Below are 21,724 nucleotides of genomic sequence, written 5' to 3'. Positions count from 1 at the left end.
TATAGAGAAATGTCGTGCAATGCTGGAAATTCCGACAGAAATGAATGTAGAATATAAATAAAAGAAATTAACTTTTATTTTTGAAAATTCATGAGAGTGTGAATTTCACGTTTCACATCAACATGCGCTTCGTGAAGTATGACGCCGTGAAGCGTTGCAGTTCATACCCTCGTGTATTTTCAAAAATTGAAATTTATTTCTTAAAACCTAACTTTTAAATTGATAATCTCTCCCCTAGTATGACCAATCGTTATTCGTAAGCTACACGTTTTTTAACACAATATCCGTCGCATAATCAACCCATCCTTTCATAAGGGGAAGTTGATCAATACAAAGCCCAGTCACACCTCTAAGGCAGCGCAACTGGTGATATTATAATCAATCATTTTTAGCACAAATTTGAGCATTTATCGCGATTTCTGATTTATTTCCAATTGTTATTACTTATTGCGTATTAAGCTAAAAATTCAGATAATCTTCAGCTTCGCTTGCACTAAGTCTCGTTTTCTCACATTTAACAGTGTGCTATAGTTTCACAAAGTTCTGACATGGGCTGCAATTTACGAATAAGTAATTCCTTGCATTGGATAGTATTTGAAATAACCACCACCTACCACCCACCCCCTACACACACAAAATTATGCGAACATCGAGTTTCAAATGCAGCAAGCTGTTTTATTAAAACTTTAAAGAAAACATTCAAGAACAATAGGTAAATCAGTAATCCTGACTGGGCTGCCCACGGTATTCCAAATTTCAATTAACAAGATATATATCTCATTGCATGTACCTATGACTTCCACTTCCTGTATGGCCTTGAGTTCGTACGTCGTTCCTGATTTGAAGGTCCAGACCATGAACTGCACGATCCCTACAGTACACGGATAAAACTCCCATGCCGTTATCAAACCACAACAGTTGATCTCAAACAGGGGGTCCTGCATCAGGAACATCATGCCTATATAATAACAAATTGCCGATCTTAAAATTAAGGACTTACCAACTACAAGGCGTCGCGTAACTATTGATACACAACATTTAAATACGCTATGCCTTATATTAAAACATCGAAGCAGTTAGTTTACATTCACTTACTAGTTTACATTCACTTACTAGTTTACATTCATCAGTCAGTTCACCATCAGTAGTTACAGTAGTTTGCTTTCAGTTGTTTTAAATTTTACAATTAGTAACTTGTTTACAACAAGTAGTTAGTTTACGATCACTAGCTAATTTACAATTATTAGCTGGTTGACAATTAATCAACAACTACAATCATCAGTTAGCTTGCAATTACGTAACTAGTTTACAATCAGTAGTTAGTTTACAATCAGTAGTTAGTTTACAATCAGTAGTTAGTTTACAATCACTATAACTTGTTTGAAATCCTCATTTACTTTGCAATCATCATAACTAATAAACAATCATCACTTAGTTTACAGTCAGTAGCAGATTACAATCATCACTTAGTTTACAGTCAGTAGCAGATTACAATCAACACTTAGTTTACAATCAGTAGTTAGTTTACAATCACTATAACTTGTTTGAAATCCTCATTTACTTTGCAATCATCACAACTAGTAAACAATCATCACTTAGTTTACAGTCAGTAGCAGATTTACATTCATCACTTAGCAGATTTACATTCATCACTTAGTTTATTGTCAGTAAATGGTAAGCAATCAGGAGTTAGTTCACAACCATCAGTGATTTTACAATCAGTAGTTATTGTAGTAGTAGTTTGTTTACAATCAGTAGTTACTTTAGTAGTAGTTTGTTTACAAACAGTAGTTATTTTAGTAGTAGTTTGTTTACAATCAGTAGTTATTTTAGTAGTAGTTTGTTTACAATCAGTAGTTACTTTAGTAGTAGTTTGTTTACAAACAGTAGTTATTTTAGTAGTAGTTTGTTTACAAACAGTATGCAGTTTTCAATCACTAACTAGTTAACAATCATCAACTAGTTTACTACTACAATCTAGTTATATTGTGACATTTAGTAGTTTACAATCATTTAGTTAGTTTACAATCATCTAGTTAGTTTACAATCATCTAGTTAGTTTACAATCATTTAGTTAGTTTACAATCATCTAGTTAGTTTACAATCATTTAGTTAGTTTACAATCATCTAGTTAGTTTACAATCATTTAGTTAGTTTACAATCATCTAGTTAGTTACAATCATCTAGTTAGTTTACAATCTTTTAGTTAGTTAAGAATCATGTTTACAATCATTTAGTTGATTTGAACATATTTTATTGTCTGGATGTTATAACAAAAGGATTGAGCACAAGTTCTTAAAACTTAGAACGCCCTCTCCTAATCAATTAGTTAGTTTACAATCATTTAGTTAGTTAACAATCATGTTTACAATCATTTAGATAGTTTACAATCAGAAACTACTTTACACTCGTTTGTTAGTTTAAGTAGAAAATCGTCAATATAGGCTAGACATGTACCCAGGAAAAAAAACGTTTAACTAAAACCATGTACAATATTTCTTGTTTTGTACGATGGGTTCCCAGTATGTGAAGGGTTCCCAGTATGTGAAGGGTTTCCAGTATGTGAAGGGTTCCCAGTATGTGAAGGGTTTCCAGTATGTGAAGTGTGTCATGTGAATGGTTCCCTGTATGTGAAGGGTTCCCAGTATGTGAAGGGTTCCCTGTATGTGAAGGGTTACCAGTATGTGAAGTGTGTCATGTGAAGGGTTTCCAGTATGTGAAGGGTTCCCTGTATGTGAAGGGTTTCCAGTATGTGAAGGGTTTCCAGTATGTGAAGGGTTTCCAGTATGTGAAGGGTTCCCAGTATGTGAAGGGTTTTCAGTATGTGAAGGGTTCCCTGTATGTGAAGGGTTCCCAGTATGTGAAGTGTGTCATGTGAATGGTTCCCTGTATGTGAAGGGTTCCCAGTATGTGAATGGTTCCCAGTATGTGAAGGGTTCCCAGTATGTGAAGGGTTTCCAGTATGTGAAGGGTTTCCAGTATGTGAAGGGTTTCCAGTATGTGAAGTGTGTCATGTGAATGGTTCCCTGTATGTGAAGGGTTCCCAGTATGTGAAGGGTTCCCAGTATGTGAAGGGTTTCCAGTATGTGAAGTGTGTCATGTGAATGGTTCCCAGTATGTGAAGGGTTCCCAGTATGTGAAGTGTGTCATGTGAATGGTTCCCAGTATGTGAAGGGTTCCCAGTATGTGAAGTGTGTCATGTGAAGGGTTTCCAGTATGTGAAGTGTGTCATGTGAATGGTTCCCAGTATGTGAAGGGTTCCCTGTATGTGAAGGGTTCCCAGTATGTGAAGGGTTCTCAGTATGTGAAGGGTTTCCAGTATGTGAAGTGTGTCATGTGAAGGGTTTCCAGTATGTGAAGTGTGTCATGTGAAGGGTTTCCAGTATGTGAAGGGTTCCCTGTATGTGAAGGGTTCCCAGTATGTGAAGGGTTTCCAGTATGTGAAGGGTTCTCAGTATGTGAAGGTTTCCCTGTATGTGAAGGGTTCCCAGTATGTGAAGTGTGTCATATGAAGGGTTCCCTGTATGTGAAGTGTGTCATGTGAAGAGTTCCCTGTAAGTAAAGGGTTCCCTTGTATGTGAAAAGTTCCCAATATGTAAAGGGTTTCCAGTATGTGAAGAGTTCCCGTATGTAAAGGGTTCCCATATGTGAAGGGTTTCCAGTATGTGAAGAGTTCCATGAGAAGGTTTCCCTGTATGTGAAGGGTTTCCAGTATGTGAAGGGTTTCCAGTATGTGAAGGGTTTCCAGTATGTGAAGGGTTCCCTGTATGTGAAGGGTTCCATGAGAAGGTTTCCCTGTATGTGAAGGGTTACCAGTATACATATACCGAGGTAAGCGATATCAAAATAAAAGAATGAAATAAGTAAAAGTATAAGTAAAACGGCCATTGAATTGGATTAATTGAAGTACAGGTCCTACCGTCATCCTGCTCACAAGTCTCTGTACTGGCAGTTGCTTGTGCTGGCTCCTCAAAGTATAGAAGTGGAACTAAGAAGCAATCTGAAATTTAAAAATAGGATGCATCTTATTCCATGACTTAAGTTTTCAGATAGATTTGCATTTAATGTACTGAACAACCGAAACTATTTTTATTTATGTAAAGGATATAAGCCAAAAACTGTCCATTCTGTGAGAGAAAGAGCTGATCGAGGCCCGTACGGTGAACTGTGATAACATTCAATTCTTCCAATTAAGGTAGTACCAAACAAATACGTATACTTTTTCCTCAATTTCAATTTTTTGAAACTTTAATATTTTGTTCTAAGGAACAAAACCTCTTATTGTTTATGGTATAAAAGAATTCTGTCCTATAATTGTTTTTCTCCATATAGTTCCAAATATAGGATATCGGACCCCAGTTAGAAGAATGTGAAATTAAACTTTCATGATAAAATTGTGCCCTATGTAAAATTTATTTATCTATATAGATTTCACAAAAATTGATGATATTTTTCATAAAGCTGACCCATTTGTGACTAAATCTCAACAAAATATATTGAAATTCATATTTGTGTGTACAGCGATGTACACTATAACATGTATGGCTCTTAAAACATAAAATTGCTATATATTAAGATCTCTTAAAAGGAAATGTATAATTCAAATTTGAACAAGTAACATAATGAACAAAATGATAAAGAAATTGATATATGTTAAAATAAAGAAAATTCCACCTAAGATTTCGGATATTTTGGACTTCTCAGATTTGATTAAGTAAAAATTGACATAGTCGGCATATGACGTAATCATATTTGACCTTTAACCTTAAGATATGACATTCATTATACTTTAAGACAAATGACTACTTATACATGTGTCCAAATATCATGTCTCTACTACCTACACAACAGAACTTACCCGTTACTTTATAATGGACAGTTAAATCTCACAAAGATGAAATAAATGCATTCAAGATTTAGACTCATAGACTTCCAATATATTGGATGTCTCACATATTTTTCAGAACATTTCAAATACATGCCAAGGATCACATTAGTTTGTTCAGAACATCATTGAATACTAGTATTGTGGAGATTTCATTTATTAAATTAATGAATTTAAGAAGATATACGTGTAAGTGGAAACTGATTTTACAGGTGTTTTGTACTACCTTAATAAAATAATGGTACCACATTGAGTTTAAAATGCAATTTAGATAAGACTAAGTCTTACATTTGATTATTTATTTCTGAATTCTGTTTTCTTTTGCTTTTTGATTTTCCTATTTTCCATGTACAGGTAATGGAAAGATAACTCTATCCAGAGTTCTGCTTTTTCACTTTGAATTCTAGGTCTCTGGTAAGTCCCAATGCTCCTGATCATAGTAAATTTCGCTGCAGAACTGTACATGTTGCTCTACTGGGGGAAATTGGGCTTACCAGAAACCTATAGATCCACCTCCCCGGTATTATAAAATCCTTCCATTTACAATGCATTTTCTCTGCGCACGGTTGAGCTCTTTGCTATTTTCTTCCGTTGCCGTCTCAAAAATTAATTTAAAAAAACAACTACATCTAACATATTTCCCCACTACAATTACGTCCAAACATACCTTCAAACACTCATAAAGCCCCATCCGAACCGACAAACCATAGCTTCAAATAATTTTGCCAGTCAACTCGAACCCCATTAATTAGTGTATTTATTCATAATTCCAATACTTGGTACACTTTCGGTATTCTTTTATCATAAATGATGAATAGAAGGTTTTTTTGAAAAAAACAAAAACAATGCATGATTCCTCTAGACGTAAAATACACTCTTGAGTACTGAAAAGTAACCCTGGTATTTTATGAAAGCCTAGTCTGGTCTCCGCCTCCGCCACTCCTATGCAAGAACATAACGATGCAAGACCTCAGTCGTGCGTAGAAAAGAACAGCGCTGTAAATGGGAGGTTTTTTTTTTTGGTTTTTTTTTTTTTTACACGGGATGGATCTGTCGCTCTCTAGTCTGTCCCAGCCCCAGATCCCCTCCCACCCCAAGAACTGCAGCTATGTCACATTATAAGGGGAACCTATGTGAAACAGAATGCCCATTCTCAGTATGTGTAATAAAAGCAACGACCTTTGATCTAATTGCAATCCCAGACACGTGTTTCATTAGACCTACCCGTATCACAAATATGAAGCCTCGCTCTGATACGGTTTAATTAGTTACAGCTGAAGTAGAAGTTATTGACAGACAGAAAAAAGACAGGGAGACAAATTCCAAATCAACCTCCCCGATCTTGGGAGGCATAAACATAATTCAGAATTGGCAAAGATGGACAATATCATGTAAATAATGTCCTTTGTTTTAGTTCATTTTGGAAAACAAATAGTTTAGCGAGGTATAACACACCAAACGTAGAAAAAATGTGGTACTGTTAGAAATTTTAAATTTTACCTCAAGTAAGAAATTCTAAATTATTAATCTAAAACACACACACAGTGTATATAATATACATATATATATATATATATATATATATATATATATATATATATCCTACCACAACAAGATAGTGGATTATTTGTTAAAGAAATCTGCCGACGTGTAATTCCTCGTTAATAGATAGGCAGAGTGGATCACCACAAACCGTTAGTTCCATTAACAAGTAAAAGTTGTGAAGATGCTAAACATCTACAAAAACTTTCTGTGTACAAAAAGTTATGTTCAGAGAATTTCATTATTGGGGAATATGTGACTTTACTCATTTCCGCTGAAGATTCAATCATTTTTTACCATTTCCGCTAAAGATTCATTAAGTTATTCAGAATTGTGGAACCCAAAATCCAAGGCATGCATATGGTTGTTGCACATGTAATTGATAACGCAATTACGATACTCAGATGTATCCTGTATACAAATTTATCTGACAAACAGAACATTCTATAAGCTAGCTCTTTGGTGACAGTTCTCGCGAGAACAAATACACATCCTCACAAATTAATGATTTCACTTACAATACTTCCCAATGGCTGGGTCCACTAATGGACAACCCCAAAACTGCAACCAAAAGTCCTCAGCATTAGCTACTGTATTCAGAGATTGAAAACTGGACCCTGTAAAGTATTTTCCATCCGACCCCACGGATTGTGACAGAAGCGATTGGCCTGCAGCGGATTTTACCCCTATGGCCCATATATAATTGTCCCCGGCATTCCGAATAGTAAGCCCAGTATTGTAGGGGTTGTCCCCGGAGAAGATGTAATCAGTGGTGTATATGTAATAATTCGGTACATCCGCCCGGTCTCCTCGACTGGACACAAATATAGAATCATAAGCCATCTGCAACCCTTTGTACGAGTAGTCCGTATCGTTTTCGAATAACCAATTCCTCCTGTCGGTGGAGATACCCGTGATAGCGCTAATAATGGCGGACTTGGTGGTGTGGGTATTGAGATAGAAGCGGATCTTCGCCTCTGTGTTGTACGTAATGCCCGCCACGCGTATACCGTTGTCTGGGTCTATATACATTTCGTTGACGATTTTTCCCAAGTAGTCTTTCTCGTAGTTCCATTCTGTCCACGGCGACCTCATCTCGCCGGTGCTGTAAGATTCCTCGAAAATAAACACAATGTCTGCCCGCTCATTGGGTCGGCACCATAACTCTGTAATGGTAAATGATATGGAAATACCCCCATAGCTTGCAGTGCTAAGCTCATTGTCCACCAGAATCGTTATGAAATTAAAACACCTTCAGCGATTTTATCTAAAAGAATCTCTAAAATATTGATAAATAAAGTAATGCAACTAACAATGATAAAGTGGTTTTGAATGCGATGTAGTGTATTTGTGTTTAATCGCCATTTTAAAAAATGTTGACCTGAAATTATTAAATATATAATTCTGCAAGTCAATAATGAATATTCTTATAAAGAAAAAAAATATATTCATAAAACAAACCAACAACAAATACGTATAATGAATACTACATGTAATCATAAATCAATAATGACTATATATCTTTCTTTTTTTTTTAAATCAATAACGAATACCAATAAAAAAAATCCATGAATACTTATAAAGAATCAAGGAATGCCACTAAAACATTAATTTTGAATCCCTTTACATATAAAACATTAATTATGAATCCCTTTACATATAAAACATTAATTTTGAATTCCTTTACATATAAATTTTACGTACACACTTATTGATAAATATGAGCTGTGATGTTTTAATTATTTTTCGACCTTGCTGAAATTTAACAACAAACACCCCCCGGAATACATACCTACTAATCTAATGACAGAGAGGAGTATCAATACGGTTTTCATTTTTACGTGTAATCCAAAATTTAACTAAATTTCCATGGTCGTAATTCAAAACTCAACTGAATAATTCTCTTCAAATGATTTCATTCTAGCCCAATCGGATGACAATTAGCGACCTACTTATAGTCAATAAATTACATAGGTCACGATGTCCAAATTCAAAGTCAAGTGTTGTAACGGCATCAAGTTTGGGATAGATAACGCAGTTTAAAATCGCGGTTATCGATAGCTATGCTTCATTTAGTCAATTATTAAGATCCGACAAGTACGCTGTGTCATATTAGGTTGTCACAACTTTACAGACTGGTACAAAACGATATGTTCCAATCTACTGGTCTCGGTTAGAGAAGAAATGGATTGGTGATCACGTGAAGTGGTTCGATTCAAATGGAGGTATTTATGAAGTTGAAGCAACCCTCTGAAGTTAAATATCTCTTGGGCCGTGTGAAGAAGACTCGTCAACACCACGTGAATATAAGGTGTACTTCCTGTAAACATTAATTCAAGCAAAGAGCTTTTATAATCAGTATTATTCTGCAATATTTATAGAACGCCTTTAAATATACACAATCAAAAAAAGTATCACAACACCAGCTTTTTGTTTCTCATAGACTGAGTATGGTGATTAATTTCACACTATAAGATGAATAACAGTTCTCATGTTTAACGTTATTTTTAAATAGTATCACTTGACTTCTAAAAACATAAAAGCATGGAAAAAGAATGACAATGAATACATCTACTGATGTGATAAGAGGACGTGATATTTTGAGGAAACTTTACATCGAATAACTATGCCTCTATCTATTGATTCAAGTATCTATCATGAACGAGCTTGCCGTTACAGATGCAATGTGTGTGTCATTCCATTTAATGTTTGAACTTGCGTTGTCCTTTGACGACCAATTATGTTCCTTTGACAACCAATGATGTCCCAAATTGTGCTCCATAGGGTTCCAATCTACACATGACATTCTATCAGCTATTGCCTTACATTGGCTTTACCTCTGTTTTACTTCTGTTGGCCGTTTTTTATTTCCACCTCCATCACGTTAACTAATTCCCGCGGAACTCTCTCGTGCTGTAATCTATATCTCCCCTGGGTAAGACCACTGCTGGAGGTATGTTTGCCCATTTCTTGTCTTCCAGTCCATGTTTCCTATGATATCCCGTAAATGGAGGATGTTCTCTGCTCAACTGATGTTGTTGCAGACCTTTCCCTATTCGCATCAGCAACACTGTCATTTACTGAATTACTAGGTGGCACGTAGCCACCTTGAATTCCTCCACCACAGACGACAAAGGCACACATAATTAGGAGGATTTACTATAAAGTACAGTTGACGTAAACGCTAGTGGAACTCCCAGTCATCTTCTCTGGTAACCATTCATTGTTCAACCCATGGCTTCATCTATCGTGGTCGTCACCAGGTCACGTGGTCATCTAAGTAGGATCCTATGATAGTTAATTCAGCCTTTTTCCCCCCGAGTAATCCACCACCATCATCTTTCTTAAGCCACGTCTGTACTTTCATTCTGGTGTCCTCAATGCAACCTTTGTCTGTGAGGGATTCATTAAACCATTTTCCCAAGCATTTAACAGGATTGCTTTTAATGGATAGGATCTCCTGTTGGATGCACATCTTTACTTTTCAGCGATTTCACATCGGATTGGGGCGTTAATTGAGACTATTTAAGTACAGTATTATTTCATAATATTTGTCGTGTAGATGGATATCCCAGACAATTCGTTGTGATGTATAGTTAAAAAAGGTCAAACATTTTAGAAAAAAATGCAATGATAATATAATTTCCAGAAGATCTAGAGTTATGTTATTATCAGGATTTCCATTTGGAATGATGTGAACTACAGTTTTCAATCTAGGAAACTATCTTTACCATTGTTTACAACATATCATTCTTTGGATGAAAGGTGTAGATAACGAACAGTGATCAATCTCAAAACTCCTATAAGCAATACAAAGTAGATAGCTGGGCAAACACGGACCCCTGGACACACCAGAGGTGGGCTCAGGTGCCTAGGAGGAGTAAGCATCCCCTGTCGACCGGTCACAACCGCGGTGGGACCTATATCCTGATCAGGTAAACGGAGTTATCCGTAGTCAAAATCAGTGTGCCAAGAACGGCCTAACAATCGGTATGAAACACGTCAGACAGCATTTGACCCAATGATAGGTTGTATTGACGAACTAGATCGTTATAACGACCATAGAATATATCTTAATGAAATTATTTGTGTAAAAAAATTGTACATAAGTTCCCATTGTTGGGAAATAGCTGTTAGATTTTTGTGGAAAATTGAATCCTAATCTTCATCTATGTCTGAAAACTCGAAAGAGTAGGCTAGAGCTGTGAACTATATTTTATGGTCGAACCATGTTAAAAACATTCGCATACTATAACTCGGGAGCTACAAACTACAGCTTACAAAAATAAACTAAAAAGTTGCAAGATTTTCCTCACAGAAATAAACTTAGGATACTATGATCAAGCATATTTCTAACCAACAAAAATCGATTTAAAGATGATTAGGAATGATTTAACTTCATTATTGATAGTTTGCACATAATTAATTATGATTCTCAATAGATAACCCTATTTATCTGATAATCACCCGTTTCGTGAAATAGGAGTGCCATAGATGTTTTCATATTTTAAAAACATTGAACCTTTCAGACAAGCTAGTAAACAAATAGAACGATCGCTATCTGAGGCAGTAAACAGGAAACCAACCACAATCCATATCAGAAATTACAATTCTTACAATATATCAAACATTTAAACTTATGACCATCCTCTACAAAATAAGACACAGATCAAAAGTTTGAATGTCGAAAAAGGCAACATTGTTTACAGTGTCACCTGCACTATAAAATTACGGTACATCTTAGACTCAAATTCCAAATCACGCCTTCTCTGCACTATAACTACCATTCTATTTTCCCACAATCTGATATACCTGACGTCGTTTAGGTTTTTCTTTTATATTTGATCCTAACAAAAGAAATATCAAACGACCTCACTATCTACTAAATTCGTACTGTAGGCTTATCTGCCATTACACATGTAGATTTAGGTATACACAACAACAGCCATTGACAAGTGGAAACCAGAGACGGTGTGTCATTTATATGTAAGGATGGTTTAACAATTAACAGATAGATAGTCCTTTAAACATGATACAGTCTAATTAACACAATACAGTCCTGTAAACAAAATACAGTCTAATTAACACAATACAGTCCAATGAACATACCACGGTTCAATGAACACAACACAGTCCTGTAAACATGATACAGTCCAATGAGCACAATACAGTCCAATGAACATACCACGGTCCAATGAACACAATACAGTCCTGTAAACACAATACAGGCTAATTAACCCAATACAGTCCAATGAACATACCATGGTACAATGAACACAACACAGTCCAGTACACATAATACAGTCCAATGAACATACCACGGTCCAATCAACACAACACAGTCCAATGAACATACCACGGTCCAATGAACACAACATAGTCCTGTAAACCTGATACAGTCCAATGAACACAATACAGTCCAATGAACATACCACGGTCCAATGAACACAATACAGTCCAATGAACATACCACGGTACAATGAACACAATACAGTCCAATGAACATACCACGGTCCAATCAACACAACACAGTCCAATGAACATACCACGGTCTAATGAACACAATACAGTCGAATGAACATACCACGGTCCAATGAACATAACACAGTCCTATGAACATAATGAACGTAATATAATCTAATGGACATAGTATATTTCAATGGTGAAACACAGTCCAATAAATATAATACAGCCCAATGAACATACTACTCTCCAATGAAGATACTGGTAATACTAGGCAATGAACAGAACTTAACACAGTCCAGGGAACAAAATACAGGAGTTGTTACAGTGCTGATTTTATGTAGAATTCAGATAAAGTAATATCATGTTTTGCTTATATGTTCATTAGAAATATCTTCATCAAGTATTTCATGTACTGATCAAACAGGTTTGACTTAGCTTACATGTATAGCTTGCTTTGAATGAAGATCCCCATAATCTTATTATTAGGATACTACTAGTAAGTAAACAAAAACATTTAACATTGCTTTCGCAGTTAATACATGTAACTTGTATTAGATTAGGTTGAAGGAAGAAAGAAGAAACACAATATCAGTATATCACATAAACAACATTCCAAATAAATAGCTCACCATGTGAACACCCCGTCATATTTAGGAACATATAAAGCAGTTACGAGGAAGTGCATGTTAATTCAAACAAAGGAAATAAATTGTAAAGACTTGCAGTATTTCCCAATGGCAGGATCCACGAGAGGGCACTCTCGGAACATTTCCCAGAATGTTTTCGCGTGGTCCACAGTATTTAAGGCACTAAAACTGGATCCTGTGTAATATTTTCCGTCTGATCCCACAGACTGAGAAAGCTGGGATTGGGAGGCCGCCGATTTGACACCGATTGCCCAGATGTAATTGTCACCTGCATTCCGTATATTGAGTCCCGTGGTGTAGGGATCGTCACCCGAGAAAATGTAGTCAGTTGTGTAAATGTAATAATTTGGTACATCCGATCGATCACCCTGACTTTCCACGAACATTGAACTCTGGGCCATCTGAAGCCCTTTATATATATAATCTGTGTCGTTCTCGAATAACCAATTTCTTCTGTCAGTACCAATGCTGAGGAAACCGTTCGCAATTTCCGAAGCGGTTTTGTACTTGTTCAGATGGAAGCGAATTCTCGGTTCCTTGTTGTACGTTATCGCCCCTACACGTATGCCGTTGTCGGGATCGATGTACATCTGCTCTACGAACTTCGCCAGCATCTCTTTCTGGTAGTTCCATTCACTAGGGTAGACCATCTCCCCCGTGCTATAGGACTCTTCGTAAACGAACACAATATCTGCCCTCTCATTAGGACGGCACCAACTTTCTTTTAAAATAAGATTTTTTAAAAAAGTGTTGAAAACATCTTAGAACAAAAATATATTTGTAAATGGCTAATACCCGATTGGAGATATTTTATTGTAATTTTTGAAGATTGGTGTGAACCCTAAAACAATGTGATGAAAAATGTAGAAGCATCCTATTTTTGTTCAAACTTTTACGGGAATCGACCAATTGAACTATGAATGGTGTGAAATTAAAATTAAATTTCCAAATTAAAAAGCAAAAGATTGGCAGCTGCAATACCCATCGGTTAGAGTAGCAGACCCAAAAAGAATTCGAATGAGAAATACTATAACATTTAACGAGGAGGGGAAAAATCAAATAATCGTTCGAAACAGACGACCTTGACAACGAAAACTCTGGAAGATACTGGCAATCAGGATTCAGTAATTCTACCCTGACACGTGACTTAGTATACAAATTGAGATTTCACTTTAACCTTTCAGTTATCAAAATGAAGGTTCAACCGAATTATCCTGTTATGTTTGAAGATATCTCCAAGTTTATACAGCAGATTAACAGACTAAAAGCAGTTTGCCTCCGATCTTCGATATCGGGGAACATGCAAAATTGTGACTGTTTTAAAAGCGGGAAGAAACGTGTGTTAATTTTTTTTTAAAAGTTACATAAACAGGAATAACAATTACAATTATTTATTTCTCATAAAATGTTTACTTGGAAAGCCTTGAATCAGCTTATATTGTACCGTCATCATGCCAGATAAATGTCATGTGATTTGCATGTCTCAATCGAACACATAAAAACATGCATTGATATTATATCTACCCGCTAAGCTTTAACCTTAAGATTTTACGTGTGTCTATCTGATGTTAGCAGGGTACATACCAACAGTTGTTATAACATAGAACATAATCCACAGTATCCCAGCATGCATTTCCACAGTCCCTCCACACGTGTTTTTACACTTTCTAATGGTAACAAGCTAAAGAAAATAAACAAAACAAATGTAATAAAATACTGGATCACTAATCATCGATGAATATGCAAAGAACACATAACCAAACAAATTCAAGCTAACCTAGAGGCGATTGGAATAGATAGAATTGTTTAAGTTAAGCCCACCTATTTGTGATTGAGGAGATATATGATCAACGTTGGATGTCATTTGACACGCCGGTAATTTAAATCTTTTAATTTGAGATATTTTTAGAACACATCATCACTCTCAAAGTTGCGTCACTGAGTGCTTGAAATGGTTTCAGGACAACATTATTTTGGCATCGAGTTCTTCGGCCCAGTTTTTTTTTTCCATGGACGTACATGTAACGAGTATTAAATTAATTATTTCATGGAACAAACTAACTAACACAGTCTATGCACACAGGTTTGTGCTTTAGAATTGGATAATGCAAACGATGCGCAAGACATATATATACAGGTATAATTTATACACTCACGTATTGCAACTCATTTTGACGCAAAATGAAACTGGGAGACCTAATATATATCGACCATAACTTCATCGAAGCAATTTTACCGATCTGATTATGCATTTGGTTGACTATCGGGTTGATCTCAAGATTGTACAAAAGTGTTCTTGTTCTTCCAGCCACCACAGTACAACAGTTTTATACAGAGTGTTTCAAAAGGTAATCTCTATTTCTATCATCAACACCTTCCCCATGTGTTTTATGACTATTAATGTTTCTTTGAGTAGGCCTATTGGATGTGCAACATTTGGCTTCTCCATAGAACTTCTTTTTCAACTGTCAAACTCCATTTTTTACACGTAACAGCCGTGAACATATTGCTGCACAAATAGTTATACACGTAACAGCGGTGAGCATATTGCTGCACGAATACATGCAACATTTGTGAGCAGATTGCTGCACGATCAAATACACGTAACAGTCATGGGCAGGTTACTGCACAAATGAACGTAACAGCCATGAGCAGATTCCTGCACGAATACACGTAACAGCCGTGAGCAGGTTTTTTTCCTGTACGAATATACGTAACAGCCGTGAGCAGATAGGGGCGTAGCAAATGATAAATTGAATTGTAGGCACCAATGGATCTAGGGGTGGGTCCAGAGCAGGACCCTGCTGGGGTCCAGAGGGAGAGGCCTCCTACCGAAATCGGATTTGAGTATTCTGGAATGCCATAAGATAGCTGTTTTATCTTCATGTTGATTCAAACTTGGGGGAACGTTTTAATCAATGAATACACGTAACAGCCGTGAGCAGATTCCTGCACGAATATACGTAACAGCCGAGAGCAGATTGCTGCATGAATACATGCAACAGCCGTGATCGAACAGTTTGCTGCATGAATACACGTAACAGTCGTGAGCAGATTGCTGCACGAATACACGTAAAAGCCACGAGCAGATTGCTTCACGAATACACGTAATAGCCATAAGCAGATTGCTGCACGAATACACGTAAAAGCCCGAGCCGTGAGCAGATTGCTGCACGAAACTAATGAGTGTTGTCTTCAGTTAATGGAGGACTTAGTACGTCCGACAACTATTTCAGACACATTTCTGCATATCCTGGTGTACTAATTAGCTGTTCCTTTCAATTAGCAAATCATCGACCTCCTACAAACTCTATTCTTGCCAATTAGCCGTGTTGGTAACCCCGGGAATTTTGGAGATGTCGAGGTGAGAAATTGCTGAATGGATAAAGTAAAGATGTTAGATAGTGTCAAATAGTCTATCATTGTGTGCAGTGATCGCATGATGATACACATACACTAGTTTAAATAGAAACATGACCAGTATCGATTAAGTACTGTGCTAACGGTACATTAAAAATCCGATGTTCAACTGGTGTGAAATTTGGCACGCCAGTTAATACAATTTTACACCATACCAGTAACAGGTATTTCCCCCCAAATATCATGCGTAACCAAACTCTAGTTTTGATATAATGAGGACAACAGCATTTCCATTTTTTTCTTCCAAAAGTGCAAATTGTGTTATCTTAATATACTAGCTATTTTCCCGGTACATTCCATGCGTCGAAAGCTAGTAGATATTGAATGCTACCAAACACTGGCTTGCGATTCCGTTGTTTTATCTTTTATTAGGGGTACATTTTGTACGACAGGTATCGCATATATTTCGCGTTCCGTATCATGGCGTTGTGTGGCATAATGGTGCCATTCTAATCTAGTAGGAAAAATCAATTAAAATCGTTTAAAAAACTACGATTTAGTAAATCGTAAAGACGATTTTAAAAAGTCGTTTACAAGTACGCTTTTAAAAGACGTTTCTACGATTTAGTCCCAGATCCACCCAGTTTAGTGCATCAGATTAAATCGATATTTCTCAAACACGTGGAGCGGATCCAACACAATTTCAATCTTTCTTTCCCGCTGTAGGTTATCTCTTTAGTTTCAACGCCAATCCGCAGGATATCGGTAAATGTACGAACTTTCACATAGATTCATCCCAAATGAGGCAAACCTTTTTCCCCACACCGAACTCGTTCGCTTTAAAATTTGATGTGATACATAAATGTATATTGTACCAAGTGCACAATGTGTCTAACTAACTTCAAATTCAGTTATCTTAAACATCTCTAGTTCGATTAAAAGCACGTTCGGTTTAAAAAGGCTATGTTTGGGGGAAATTGTTCAAAGAATTATTTTATCGTTTACAATGTTGTTTTCAGGGGGGGGGGGGGGTACCTTTTAATCATTGGGTAGGCTCACAAAATCTTTTATTAAAGTAGCAATAAGGTAATAGAATTTGAAAGGGGTTCAATTATAATTCAAGTTTTTTTCATTAGTATGAGATATTAATATGAAATGGTGGATTCAAATTATGACATCCTGTTCTCGCTGCTTCCCTTGTTCATAATAAGCCTTTTGATTTTACAAAATGCTGACCTCCTCATAACATTATTGCACAAAATATTTTCCGTTTTTCGTTCCGTTCCGTTTTTCGTTCCGCGTTTTAGCAACACCCCACACAAAGGTGTAAACAAACTCCGTTTTCAGACGACGACATGACTGACACCCCTTTTCTCTTGGAAAGAATGTAACCTTGAACTTATGAATTTGAAGTAATGTAATGAAGGACGAACGCTCACACCCACCCCACCAATCTGGAACGAACGATACAACAAGAATAGATATGGGTTACCCCATATCCAAGATATTCGACTTTTAATTTACTTGAATTTTCACTATGCTCAGCTGATCTCTAAGAAAAGACTGCACTTGTTATGAAACTGGTGTATAGTCCTTCATGTTCGTAGCAAATACCGTCACCAGTCTTTTGTCACTAGTAAACAGTGCACACACCGGTGCTTGCAAGACATATGAAAAAATGGATAGATGGCACAAATACGGTACAAAAATATTTATGCTTTTTTGTCGAATGAGAAAGAAGGAAATCAAGGAAGTTGGGGATTAGCAAATTTATTAAAATACAGCAGAAAAGTATAGCTTTAAAAATACTACATGAGAATGCGTATACCTATTAATTCAGCTTATTGGGGCACATACTTTGTGCAGGCTTAATTTTTGCTAAAAATTATAATTAACAGCAAAGAAACCCTTAAAAAATAAATAGACATGTATATGTCACACTGAATGCATTGCAAATATCTTCAGACTGGTGACCTTCACCTTTTAATTGTGGTCCGAATCCAGGTGTTGAGTGTTGTATACATACGCATTCCGTCATTAAACAACGGGAAAACCCCACATAAATTACTGATCAACAGTCTCTCTCAGAAGAAATTGTATGATAATTAACGAACAATATTCATCAAAGTAATATAATTGTTGCAATAGTAAAATCAATCATGAAAAGATTTTCAATCGAAGAATGACCTATATATTTTCGTGCAATACACTGAGGAGGCAGCTAGTGTAGGAATATGAACATTTCTTTAAAAAAAATTCTGGGGGGAAAGTGATTTTTCTTAAAAACATTTGACTTTAATTTTGTTTTCTCCCACGTATTACATATACATCGATATTCTATACATTTGTTGTAATCCTGTATCTGCTGATCATGAATGGAACTATATTTTTTCAGAGCAATTGTGTGAAGAGTACCTGAATCCAGTAATATATCTTGAATAATCTTGAATAGATAGTATGCACTGATCGAATATATTAATAATGGTACAATTTTAAAACTGAAGGTCAACACCCAAGGCCGATACGTCAATAATATTATAGGCCTATTTACGCCCGTGGTGATCTGGGTTAGAATAGGTCCTCAGTACCTCTTGCTTGTGTAGTAAGAGACGACTAAATATGGCGGTCCTTCGGATGAGACCGCAAAAACCGAGGTCCGTGTCACAACAGGTGCGGCACGATAAAGATCCCTCCCTGCATGCTCAAAGGCCGTATGCGCCGAGCATATAGGCCTAAATTTTGCAACCCTTCACCGACAATGGCGACGTTTCCATATGAGTGAAATATTCTCGAGAGGGGCATTAAACAATATTTAATCAATCAAACGATCCATTATTTTTCTCTTACTTTAAAGTAGATGATCAGATATAAGCTGACCATCAGAAAATGATAGAATCTCATTTCGTGAATGGAGGTGTCTTTTCGAAATATTTGTATGGTCCTGAAAAGGACCGTTGGTTTTTGACACCGCGCGGTTTGTCTATCTGCCGATGGCGGGCTCTGGGGACTGGGTCACCCTGTGGGTGTATGTTGGCCTGCGGAAGGTTTCCTTTTCTCACCTGTCTACAGGTTCATACTCGTCGTCAAAGTCGACTAGAATTTCCCCGAATATTTGCAGCTGACCTTGCATTTTCTCGGTCTGGAGTGCGGCGTAATCATGATAGGTGTCCCTGACCCCTTCAAAGACGGCCAGATGTAGGCCGTAGCTGTACCGGGACGTTGGAAGGTTCATCTCCTTGGCCCGATCCTGTCTGTCCTGCACCTCCGACAACCTGTAGTTTAGGAGGACTATTTGTTGGCACGCCCAGTGGAACTTTCTCTCCGTCTTAGGCAACTCAATCTTCCCCAACTCCGTCCTCATACGGTAAAGATGCTCCTCCAAAACGAAGTAATTCTCAATGGCATATGCATCTTCGTCGATCGGCATTCCTGAGAAATATTCCTTTAGAGTGAGTGGTTATGGTTCCATCGTGAGAATGGCGAAGCTGTTCTTTCCAACACGAGTTATATAGAACAGACTCAATGTGTTCAATTTAACATGCCACGCGCAGATTGACCGTGCTCATGGGTTGTCAAATGCACGCCTGTCACATATGATAAAAACTCTTCTGCGCTTTCATAGATTTTAAACAAGCATTTGATACGGTTTGGAGATTTGGATTATGGCATAAACTATTGAAAAAAGGGATTAAGGGAAACTACTTCAATTACATTAAAAATATGTACGAAGGTATTAAGTCTATGGTGAATCTAAATGGTACAACTACAGATTGCTTTAACTGTAACATTGGGGTCCGCCGAGGGGAAATTTGTCACCTTTGCTCTTTTCCTTATATATGAAAGATCTGGAACAGTTTTTGCTGGATAAAAACAGTGTTGGTTAGCAAAGTGTAACAAGTACATTGTTTACTTGAAAATGAATTATATGTATATCGCGCGAATCGGAAACTTTATTTTGTTATATGCTGACGATACTGTTATTCTGGCTGAAACAGATGTAGATTTACAAAATGCTTTAAATAGTTTTTATTTGTATTGTTCACAATGGAAACTGAATGTAAATGTTAACAAAACTAAGATTTTAATTTTTTCAAAAGGTCGAATGCCGACTAAGACATTTTATTACAGTGGTAATGCCATAGAAACTGTAAAAGAAAGTATCTAGGAATTATATTTTCTCTGTCGGACTCTTTCTGTAAAGCAAAAACACATTTATGTGAACAAGCACAAAAAGCGATGTACGGTGTTTTGAATAAGATAAGACAATTCAATTTACCTATCGAATCTCAGTTTGATCTTTTTGATAGAATCATTGTTCCGGTTTTGACATACATGTATGGTTGTGAAATTTGGGGTTATGAAAATCTTGATATTATTGAACGTATACATTTAAAATTATTGAAACATATTTTTCATTTAAAGAGTAGTACACCCTCCTATTTGGTGTATGGCAACACTGGGCGTTTTCCATTATATATTAATAGTTTTACGAGAATGATTTCATTTTGGACTAATCTACTGACTTGTACAGAAAACAAAATTGTCTGTGTATTGTATAAATTGTTACATCTGCAACATTCTTAAAAAGGTATAAGCAATTCCTGGATAAATTGTATTCACAAAATCCTGTCTTCATGTGGTGTCCCAAATACATGGGACGGGCAAGATTCTTTAGACAAAAATATGGTCCTTGCTATTGTTAAACAATGTTTAAGTGATCAATTCATTAAAAAATGGGAGAGTGATATTAATAATTCATCAAAAGGCCAAATTTATAGAATTTTTAAGTCTCACTTTAGTCGTGAAAAATACCTTGAAAATTTACCTATTAATTATTTTAGAATGCAAATCAATGTGTGCCATAAGAAAACAATTTTTACATTCAAGGTATGTTGTACAAACCCAAATATGGTTAAATTTTCTGAATTAATGTCAACTACAAGTGTTAAAAAATTAAGTATGTTTGTTTATAACAAAAATATACGATTTAGTCTGTCCTCCATAACACATACATATACATGTATTCTATTTTGTTTTTTTCTCACTTCCTTCTTTTCTGTCCTGCCCTTATGTGAACATGATTATGCTCGTGTCTCTCTTCCCTGTATCTCTTTTCCCATTGGAATGTATCACATGTCCTTGACCTCATGTACCATGTATTGTTGGTTTGAATGAATAAAGAAACTTGAACTGTCCTCTAGTAATGATCACATTCACCGTTATCAATGATATTCCTGCCAGATGTAATTACTGCAGCAGGAGTAAATGTCAGACATAATTAAACTGTGTGTACCATCAAATTATCTACCCACCTTAATTTACTCTGAGAGAGAGAGAGAGAGAGAGAGAGAGAGAGAGAGAGAGAGAGAACAAATTTTTAATAACTTGCAATTGTGAAGCCATTATGATAAAGAAGTTTCATATCAATGATTATTGTACATCTGTTGGAATCTTTTTCCGTGTTGGAAATCCCAAACTCGTTTTCACGAATTTACTATGGACACTTAATTAATAAGAATTTAGAAAATGGATTAAATCATACATCTAATTAAATTCAAAAGTCTATTGAATTCCAAACGTTCACCGTAGATACAGTATAATTCATACTTCAGATTATTTTTAGGTGCTGAGGTAAATAGCTGAATAGATTTTTACTCAAAAAATTGCACCTGCATGTGTATTTGTCTCAACAAGTATCTAAATTTTCGTAAATAGAATATTTTTAGATACGAATTCCACCATCACATCACATATGGTAGATTCAATATATATGCAGGATGCTTTTAAATTGTCGGGGTTTTTTTTCTTCAAAAGTATCATTTCA

General features: G+C 36.2%; 1 protein-coding gene across 2 annotated transcripts in view; it reads right to left on the bottom strand.

Moving 5' to 3' along the window:
- Positions 1-14,297, bottom strand: part of LOC125648022 (uncharacterized) — a 32,226-nt gene extending 17,929 nt beyond the window's left edge. Inside the window, exons 1-4 of one of the 2 annotated variants that reach the window (XM_048874912.2) lie at positions 14,125-14,297; positions 12,617-13,261; positions 3,920-4,000; positions 791-958 (exon numbers count right to left, since the gene is read on the bottom strand). In XM_048874912.2, the coding sequence (XP_048730869.2) occupies positions 791-958; positions 3,920-4,000; positions 12,617-13,261; positions 14,125-14,173 (943 nt within the window). In that variant the 5' untranslated portion in view covers positions 14,174-14,297. Of the gene's footprint in view, positions 1-790; positions 959-3,919; positions 4,001-6,945; positions 7,594-8,219; positions 8,831-12,616; positions 13,262-14,124 lie in introns of those variants that run through there. The other variant, XM_056142103.1, reaches the window with a different exon arrangement.
- Between the last annotated feature and the right edge of the window lie 7,427 nt (positions 14,298-21,724).

The sequence above is a fragment of the Ostrea edulis genome, chromosome 6, assembly GCF_947568905.1.
Source record: "Ostrea edulis chromosome 6, xbOstEdul1.1, whole genome shotgun sequence".
Lineage (NCBI taxonomy): Eukaryota > Metazoa > Mollusca > Bivalvia > Ostreida > Ostreidae > Ostrea > Ostrea edulis.
Note: the sequence above shows the minus strand (reverse complement) of the source record. Positions and strands in the feature narration are given on the sequence as shown.